Here is a 10,150-nt window from a genome sequence, read left to right on the forward strand (position 1 = left end):
TTTGTGTTGAATGGTGCTAAACATGTTTGTCCTATAACCAATCAGGCTGCTTGCTGATTTTTCAAAAGTGTTTATCCGGTTCTCAAACTGTTTTACTACTAAATCAGTTCTTATTTTTCAAAAAAAAAAAATCTTTACTTATAGAGTCATTTTGGTACTGTTTTCTTGTCAATACTTTTCAAAACTATTTCAAGCACTCTCACTCTACTCTTAAGTCCCTAGGTTCAGCCCCCCCAGTGTGTGTACTGCCTTGGGATCCTCTTGAGATCTCTTTGAACTCTGGCACACTGGGGCTGGCTATTCCACACTGAACTTACTCAATCCTTATTGTGAAAATTCTGGGTGTGAGCACTGCACGGGATCTTTGAGGTGCTTAGGGAAATCTGATACACCTGGACATGAAATTGGCTATGAAATCCTTGGCATTTGAGACTACTGAAGCCCTGGCATTACCGGGATTTGCTTCGGGCCTACTTCAGGCTCCCTATAGTTTAATTTCTATTTTATTATGTAATTTATTTGATCATTGGTCTGTAATAATTAATTGTAAACAGTTATTGGGGTGGCTAGTAAAAAGGGAGGGTAGTTATACTATATTGTTGGTAATCTTGGGTAGAAAACATGCTATAGGTTTATATTCTGTGAATCTGCATTAGAAGCCATGTAATAGGATTGATATGCTCATTTACATTCAAACCATGTCAAACCTGCATTAGATATCCTGTTTTAGGGCTTCACGCTTCACTTCAGCACGCTTTACATCACTATTCCCTGATTCAATCTCGCATAAATAATTCCACTTAGAAATTCTGCTACTAGGTTAATAATCTCGCCTTAATAAGTTGTCATCCTTGTATGCATTAGGTACCATATTTTTAGGAACTTTGTTTGCATTTGTTTGAACCTTCTTATTTCGATTAAAATAAGCCAATGTCCATGAAAAGGTATAAAAGCAACTTCCCGTATAGATATCGTGTCTTTAAGCACGAATCGGTAAAAATCACCTGTTATAATCTGTGTCACCTAGAACAGCATGTTTGTAGGTTGAACAATTTCTAAAACTGTTAATCATCTCCTGTAATTGTGATTGCATATAATCACACGTCTAGGCAAGCCTTAGGTAACCAATCTCTATATGAAACTGGAAACTGCGTTCTGATTGTGTTAAACTGCTTAAGTTATATAGGACTTAAAATCAGGAGGCAAATCGATTAGGACCCTGCCATTGAATGTTTTGCATATTCTGTGTATTAATGTTCACCTGGACATCCTGTCCTAGGATTCTTTTCTAAAAAAAACTACATGTATCTGTGTTTGAGACGTGTTGTTTATTTGCTTTATCTGTGCGAAGGTAAGCATGAGCCTTTTAACTGCTTCTTGTCCCTATTTGCTGGTCCTACATGTTATTTGATTGTCGCCTAAATTTTTGCCCTTTTAAATACCTTAGGATTGTCTAGAACTGCGCAGATTTAGAGGTCTCAAACTCCTCCGAGACCACAAGGAAGGGACGGGTAACAGCACGCTTAGAGTTCGTTAAGTAAAACTCGCTTAATAACCACTAAGGGGTGGGATAATGGGTAGAAAAGGATATGATGACTTGTGATCTAATGCAACGTGTAGCCCCTCATTGAGAAGTGATTGCCGGGCATTGCATAGATGTGATCCTATAGGATAAACAACTTAGGACCCCATTTTTCCTTTTACATATGTGTGCTTAGATTGCTTAACTATTAGAATCAGTGTTCATTTTACATATGTGTGCTTAAACTGTTTATTTGCATCAGATTAATTCACAAAGTAAGTTCGGTCGGGACCCACCGTTGTGGACTTTGAGGGGTGCCTAACACCTTCCCCTTGAAGTAACTTCAAGCCCTTACCCAATCTCAAGTTGTATAATTAGTGTTGTAAATGACCCGTAATAGGTGCCCTAACGCACCTTAATTCGTTAGGTGGCGACTCTTCAATTCCTTATATCCTTTTTCCCAAAAGGAAACGAGTTGTCCCACTAATGTCAAAAACCCTGACTAATCCTAAAGGAGAGGAAAAAAGGGGGCGCGACAGTCATATCTCAACATATTTGGCATTTTGAATCTTGTTGGGACGAGCGCTGGAGGCGCACTTGATTTAAATGGAAGCTTTGCATACTTTTTGGTGTCTACGCCCTTGACAACCAGTGAGGCCCCAAGTATCTGATCTATTTAGGCGGTATCTCCTACATGAAGCTGAAGAGCTCAGCCCTGTACATTTTATTAATGTTTATGCGGTCCCGGATCCGCTCATTCCGACCCCCGAACCACAAGAGACCTTCGCTACAATCGTGTTAGTTGCAATATCTGCTGGGGTCTTTGTTGTTGTGGGATGATAAGGCACGGTTGTTGTAAGGCCCCGTGAAAATTTCTACTCAAAACCCGACAGCTCGTAGTGCCAAGTTAGGAATATGTGTTAGAAATTTGTAAAATTCTTCGCAGCACGGTTCGGACCCTTTGGACTGATCTGTGCATTAAAAAGTTAAGGAATAATATTGTCCAAAAAAGTGTGTTTATGCGGTCCATTATGCGGTCGCATAATAGCTATGCGGACCGCATAGTCGCCGCAGAGTCAGATAGTTTGATGGTTAATTTTGAGATCAACTATGCGGCCAATTATGCGATCGCATAATCAATATGCAGGCCGCATAGTCATCGCATAATCCCCTTGGAATTTTTGCGAGGGGCAGTTCTGCGGTGCATTATGCGACCGCAGAATAGGCATGCGGACCGGATTCTTGTCGCATACCCGGGCAGCTTGTTCAGGTTTTTGAAGCCATTTTTGCGGTCCCTTTTGCGGGCCGCATGACCATTATGCGATCGTAGATTGTGTCGGGGCTCCTATTTTCTAACTTTTAAAACCCGACCCCATCCCATTAAAAACGCCCCATCAGATCTCCTTTATGCTATTTTACTGCAAATAGAGTGAGAGAGGAAATTCTAGAGGGAGAGAGAGTGATCTTCATCAAGTCCCCACCCAATCCTTGCCTAAACCCTTAAAGATTTTCAAGTAAAGCTGCTAGGCCTTCACCCCAAGAGGTAAGAACTTGAGCCCTAACCTTTGGTTTCAAAATTCACACTAGAATGAGTAATTAGCTTGTGGGTTCATGGGTATAAAAATGGATTTTCTTGCATGCATAAAAGATAATAGGGTATGGGAGGTTGTGAACTAAAAGATAGCAATTGGGGTGTAAGATAATGAAAATCTCTCACAAAAGGGTCCTAAAATCACAATGCACACTTAGTGCTTGATAATATGCTCAAATGAGCTAGAATCTTAATCATGTCTCTAATTCTTAGTTCAATTTGTAATCCCCATAAAATAGATTGAAGTTGCTAAGAGTCCCGAAATTTTGTAAGAATTTAAGGAAAGCTCTATTGAGATATGTATGGTTAAAACCCCCTCTTATTAAAAATTGAGCTCCGTTGTTGTATGTGCAAATGTGGTAAGACTGAAATAGGATTAATGAATTGATTGTTATTTCACATGAATTGGTTTTGTAACTATTTATACGTGAAAGGTGTACCCCAATGTGTTCAATATACTATTCTTGATAATTTAAAGATGTGCGAAGAATATAAACCATGTGTTGGAATGCCTAGACCTCAAGTCAAGATTAAAACTGAGATTGTCATACCAACTATATGAAATCTTATCTATGCTTACAACTTGAATTTCTCTTCTATGTGCCTATTATCCTAAATTGCAAGGTTAGTATTGAAAGTGAACATGATGTGATAATTGTGGCCCGAAGTGCGTATGAATTGATATATGTGAAATAATGATTGAAACGAGATGATTAATGAAAAAGGAACAACGCCTTGGTAAGGCGGACTAGCCGATCGGGCGGTGATCGGACGCCATGCCGCACACATGGTGATATTGTGCTGATATTGAATTCCGAAAAAGGAGAATGAGATTGTGATTGAGGTATATGTCTCAAATGAGGCAACCTAGCCGATCGGGTCGTGATCGGACTCCGCTCAAGGTAGCGGTGGTATTGTGAATAATGATGAACAGTATGAAATGCCCCAAACTAAAGCTATGAAAATTATGTGAAAGTTATATGATTCTTTTATTTGATGATGTGGTGTTCGGTTAAACCTTTGATTGTCTCTTGTGATTTCCTTGTTCTTGTATGATAGTTCTTTCTAATAAGATGATGTTTAGTTATATATACTAGTACTATTCCATGGTACTAACGTCCATTTTGCCGGGGGCGCTATATTATTGAATGAATGTAGGTGGCTCCATAGTGGGCAGCACCGATCGCGCGTAGCGGAGTGTCCTCCTCTCAAAGTCTTGGTGAGCCCACTTTTCCTTCAAGGGGTTATGTTGTACATCTTTTGTTGTAGACTTCCACTTTTGAGGTATAGCCGGGGCCTTGTTGCTGGCGTTGTCATAATTGTCTTTTGTATCCTTAGAGGCTCCGTAGACGTTTGTGTGGGTTATGTACGGGTGTTGGATGGGTCAATGAACTGTGTTGTAATTCTAAATTCTAGTTCTTCTAAACTGTAACTATATGAAATCTTGGAAACTTAGCCATGGTTTAAGGTTTGTGATCTAAAAATGAACAAACAATGTTGAATGTACGATCTTTACTATTGTCTAAATAAACGAAAGCATGGTCCCCTTAATCATATTGAGATGGGTAGAAAGTGTTAAAAAGGCTTGCTCAGTTGGGTTCTCTCGATTGAGCGCCAGTCGCGCCTCCCGAGGTCGGGGCGTGACAGTTGCTCCTGGAAAAGTACTGTTGGTGAAAGAGGCTATAGTTCTCTCTATACGCATCATGAATGTCTTTTGTGCAGCCAGCTTGTTTTCCACCACCTTCTCGAGTCTGAAACTCTTCTTGTGATGCATCCCTGTTACCTTGGGTTGATGTTGTCATCCTCTTCGCAGGCTGTATCGTTCTCTCTAATATCCGGTGTCATCGTCGTTTTCATCATCGATAGCTCGGGCTTCAGCTGAAAGTCGGGTCTGACCTGCTTCATGCGAAGAGGACTAGTTGTCCTCCTGCTTACGTCCCCCAAAGTGTTGCGAACCCTGCAGGTCCTCAGACACCCTTGGGCTTGGCAGGTTCACCTGAGGCCTTGGTATGACTTGTTTGCCATATGCATGTGGGTTTTCACACGGAGTCTTCGATATGGCAAAAGTTAGATAGCAAGTAAGTTTTTGATTGTTTAGCAAAGGGCTTAAAGCAAAAGGATCAAAATGATATCACAGCTGCATCTCCCCACAGACAGTGCGATATTGTTTACCAGAAAAAATAAGTTATCCGCTTTAACAGCTATTTTGATAAAAGAAGGGATTAAAGGCAAGTGCATCGTAATTAATCCAAAACCCTTATCTCCTAAGGTAATTCGTGTAACACCTATGAAAACTGAGATTACACTGATATCAACGAACCAACAAGGCTAGAGTTCAATAAAATAATGAGCTTTGTTTATTTTCCAGAGTTCTCTTCTAGAGATAATATAGAGTAAAAGAGATGTTTTTAGAGGAAGATGATAATGTCCCTTCAACTTCTCTCAAAATCTTTCTATACAAAATAAAAAAATACCTTTCTGTGACAAGACCCGTCGATTGTGCAAAAAGGACTATTGAAAAGGTGTCTCTGGCTCGAGACAGAACTCGAGGATGGTTGATGTCAGAGGAACGATGAGAATGCACTCCATTTGGCACCAGGGTTAGGGCCAAAAGAACGAGATTTATTAGGCCCGGTGTCATCGCCCCACCGGCCAACGATGGCCTTGTTCATTCCGAGACTGTACCGTTGTCATGAGATACCAGTGACAATGATCTAGAAGCCCCCAACAGAGGCTACCAGCCACAAGGTCTTCGGGTGCCTGCCTACCCGGCCAAGATTTCCACGTGTCATACCCTCGTTGGTCCACCTAGCAAGTCCGGATATTTACCCCATACAAAGCCGAGGCTTCCAAATGGCAGATCTAGTCGAGCAGATGCTCCTAGTTGTGATGAAGCACTCATTATTTTTGTCCCTGTCACTAAGATGAAGGGAAAATGGTGGTTTTTTGAGATCCACACTACAGGAAAAGAAATTTCGATAGTTGTGTATATATGTATCATATATAGTTTTGAATTAGAAAGATAGAACGAGGGAACAAGACGTGCAAGAGAGCGTCTTGCTTTACTAAATTAGTATGTTAGGTAATTATCTTTCCTATACAATCTCGTTCAACGATTTGAATGCGGATAACGAGTGGTATTGACTTTGATTCTTGCAATTTTCAAATTTCCATTTAAATATTTGTTCTTATAAGTTGATGGGCGAACTGTTAAAAAGGAACTCGCCAAATCGTATTATAATCCTTTTATTAACCAGCTAATAGTAATTGTTTTACATTTTCTTGACTTAGAGTTGTACATACAACTTTGGTTGCACTTCTATTTCAGTTTGATACGTCCCTCCCTGACTCCCTCGATAAATGGGACATTTGGTATTGGTACAGCAATTTCTTTTATCCCCTTTTTCTGAAGCATACGTTACTCATTATCTGATCGACATAATTATAATCAGTAAGCTGGCAATGCGAACTTAAGATCTTAATAAGATTCGCGGGTCTTAACAGTTACTTCAGCCATATCGTCAAAAGAATATTTTACGTAAAATACTCTATGCTAGTATTCAACTGACGAAATCTTGCAATTTTTGTGAAATTCAAATTTGTTGAATTTTTAATTCCTACTTGTGTGCAACTTATTGCAAAAGGAGAAAGGGGAAGAAAGAACATGAACGTATACTTGACGGCAAATTTTATTTTACTTTCTATATGATGCAGCAAGAGGAGCAAAAAGACGAATTTTTTATGCGTGATAGACTTGCTTAAATGCAATAGGAGTCTCTGCCGAGCTAATGTAGAGATTTAAGGATTAGAAGGGCAAAGTAGCTTACTAGAAAAACCATTTTGATGAATTTTTTAGATGTCACAATCAAAATCAAATAGAACACTCAACTAAATTAAACGGATCTCAAAACGTTGAGATGGATACAAAATCCAATTAGAATTTTAGGAAGTGTGACCCTCCTCTGCAGCGGCTGCTTCAAAGGTTTGGCCAGCCACGAGTTCCGGCACCTCATCATCATCATCATCCTGTGCTGCAGCAGCACCTTCAGGCGCACCGGTAGGTGCCTGCTTCTGGAACTGCTCCGCTAGCTTCTTCAAATTCTCCAAATTATCAGGGCCTGAAAACAGATTTTAAAACAGTCAAACAATGCTATACTGCTTAATCTTTTGTGACGTCTGCATCTTAGGAACATAAAGGACCACATACCCAACTGGTGAATAATTTGAGGAAGAATATCCTGCAACTCTGCAATAGGAAAGAAATAAAGCTTAGAAACACTTATATGTTAAAAAAACACAGAGAAAGGGGGAGAGTCGGTGTTGGTTCTTAAAACATATTCAAAGACAGATCAGGAAACACAAATTATCGAGGTTCTTTAGCGTTGGAACAACAAAAGTATTGAACTGCCATGGTTCTTTTGTTGGAGCATATAACTAGATACAGCTCACTAGTACTACTAGTGATCAAGATGCAATGAAAGAGAAGAAAACATACTCTTGGTCTGAGGGGAACCACTAACAACCCAAGTGTTTGCAGCAATAGAGGCTTGAACTGAATAGTAAAAACAAAAAGAAATAGTTAACAAATGGATGGATGACTACCAGATCAACCTGCATAAAAGATTGTATTTGTACCTTTGGGGTTAATGAATTGTATAACTACATCCTCCTTAAAAATGTTAACCTCTTCAATAGCAGGAATAGCATTCACCCCTATTCTTTTGAGGGTGCTTTGAAGTCTCTTGTCATCAGTTGTAGTTGTCTTGTGAACGGCCTTCTTCTTTCTGTAGAATAAGAAGACATTAAACGAAAAACCACAACGGATTACAGGGTACAGCCACAGTCCTAATTTTTTTTCCTGCCATGCTTCCTATTCTAATTTAGGCAACCAGCAATTATTGACCATATTCTCATTAGGAAACAGACTACTCGTAATTATTTCAGTTTTCCAACGTCACAAAAGAGCTATTTTATCCGTTTCTATCTAGTGGTAGTAACATCAAACATTCAAAAGAGACAAACCTTCGCATGGTTCCCTTACCACCAGTCCTGACCGAACCGGCCATTTTCCGTAGCTTTTCTACATTCATCTGTTCCAAGACGAATACAAAAATGTAATAATTAAACTTTCACTGAATGCTAAAAATAATTTACAAATTTGCAGAAAAACATTATAAAAAATCACATGAAAATCACCTCCACATGAAAAGTAGTAGTAAAAAAGAATCAAATGATTGAGTTCAAAGGCTGAAAGTCAAGCACATTTTACAGGAACACTAAAATAATAGTAGGTAGCAAGTAACCAAAAACAAAAGTACCTAACACCCTAAATTATATTAGGAAGAGTAAGAGTAACAAAAAATGGCTACATAAAAAATAGCATCGTTGACTTATCTACATACTTCCAGTAGTAAATTTCTACTTATTTATCCAGAACGCAATGAGTATTGCTATATTGGAAATCAAACAGTTCAATCAATATACAAACCGCAACATTTTCATCAAGCTAAGGAAAAGAAAGCCCTAAACATGTGCCTAAAACAAATCTATACCCATGTTCACCGCAAGTATTCCAACAGTATAGGCCATTTTCCAATCAGCTCATCCTTCACATAAACACTCAACTAAACATAACAATCAAAAAAATCGTTATACATATATAGAGAAACATATTTGTACATAAAAAATAAAAAAACAATTAATAAACCCAAAAACAATATTGAAAAAGCTATCAGCAATTCCTGTGGGGTTGATTGGGTAGGATGTAAAAGCAAGCAGAAATAGCTCTCACCTTGGTGAAGAATAGAGAACTAAAACCCTAGGCAGCAGTCAGCAGAGCAAAAATGAAGAGCAGAAGGATGGGTTTGGCTGGCTGCCGATAGCCTTTATCGTATTACCCCAACCCTATCAAACTCTTTGCATTTCCATTCTCACCCTTCCCTTTTTGACGCAATGACGTATATACCCTCTCCTCCATTCACATTTTGAAAGAACCAGTATTCATATTAAATATTTAAGTTATTTGAATTGTACGTAAATAATCTTAAAATTTATACTTTCTTAGTAAATATAGATAATCATTGGATATTAACTACCTGAAAAAAAATTAACAACTTCTTCTATTCTTTTATTTTACAACCATTTTTGCCGGTGTCATTGGATCCTAAAAATAGTTAGGAAACAAAATAATAACTCATATTTATAGCAAAACAATCAAATGTTGAGATAATGAATGACTCTTTGGATGAGACTTAACTCTTTTACTATTGCTTGAACTCTTATTTGGTGTGTTGATATCTCTTAAAAAATATTTCTTTCTTAAAATTTCAGTTTCTAAAACAATATTTTTCAATAATAATTATTTTATAATAATGTAATTGAAAATATTATTCTTAATTCAAAACTCATTTTAGTTGGCTATCTAAAAATATAAAAAATTCTTTAGCTAGTGAATTTTTTTTACCATTTTGATATTTGACATTAACCATGTTAAATATTTGAGTTATTTGAATTATATGTAAATAACCTTAACATTTAAACCTTCTAAATAATTTTAGATAATTGTCAGATATCAATTAAGAAACACTACATGAAAAAAGACTAACATTTTCTCAATTCTCGTAGTGATAATTTTATTTTTGCACTATTCTCATAGGTGTCATTGGAACCTAAAATAGCCACAAAGTAAAATAATAACTCATATTTATGGCAAAGCACAAAGGTTGACACGATATAAACGATTCTTTGATTACGACGTGACTCTTATACTACGACTTGAACTCTTATTTGGCATGATTTATCTTTCAAAAAATATTCCTATTTTGAAATTTCAATTTCTAAAACTTTATATATATTATAATAATGATTATCTTTATAATGATGCAAGTGAAGATATTATCCTTAATTTAAAATTTACTTTAATCGGCTATCTAAAAGTTTAAATGATTCTTTGGCCGGATTTATTTCAGTATGACTCCATTTTAAGTTTATCGATATCTCTAACCCCAGAATTTGAATTTTTAATAGCCTATATATAC

The 10,150-nt window shown here is 37.5% G+C and overlaps 1 protein-coding gene across 1 annotated transcript; it reads right to left on the reverse strand.

Annotated features, from left to right (window-relative positions):
* Positions 1 to 6,916: 6,916 nt before the first annotated feature.
* On the reverse strand, positions 6,917 to 9,044 carry LOC109240265 (nascent polypeptide-associated complex subunit beta-like). Its single transcript, XM_019406894.1, has 6 exons — positions 8,905 to 9,044; positions 8,136 to 8,203; positions 7,749 to 7,897; positions 7,609 to 7,665; positions 7,321 to 7,359; positions 6,917 to 7,231 (listed from the first exon to the last, which is right to left on the reverse strand). Exons 2-6 carry the CDS (start codon positions 8,201 to 8,203, stop codon positions 7,056 to 7,058), a joined length of 489 nt encoding a protein of 162 aa, XP_019262439.1. The 5' UTR covers positions 8,905 to 9,044; the 3' UTR covers positions 6,917 to 7,055.
* Between the last annotated feature and the right edge of the window lie 1,106 nt (positions 9,045 to 10,150).

The sequence above is a fragment of the Nicotiana attenuata genome, unplaced genomic scaffold (assembly GCF_001879085.1).
Source record: "Nicotiana attenuata strain UT unplaced genomic scaffold, NIATTr2, whole genome shotgun sequence".
Taxonomy (NCBI): Eukaryota; Viridiplantae; Streptophyta; class Magnoliopsida; order Solanales; family Solanaceae; genus Nicotiana; species Nicotiana attenuata.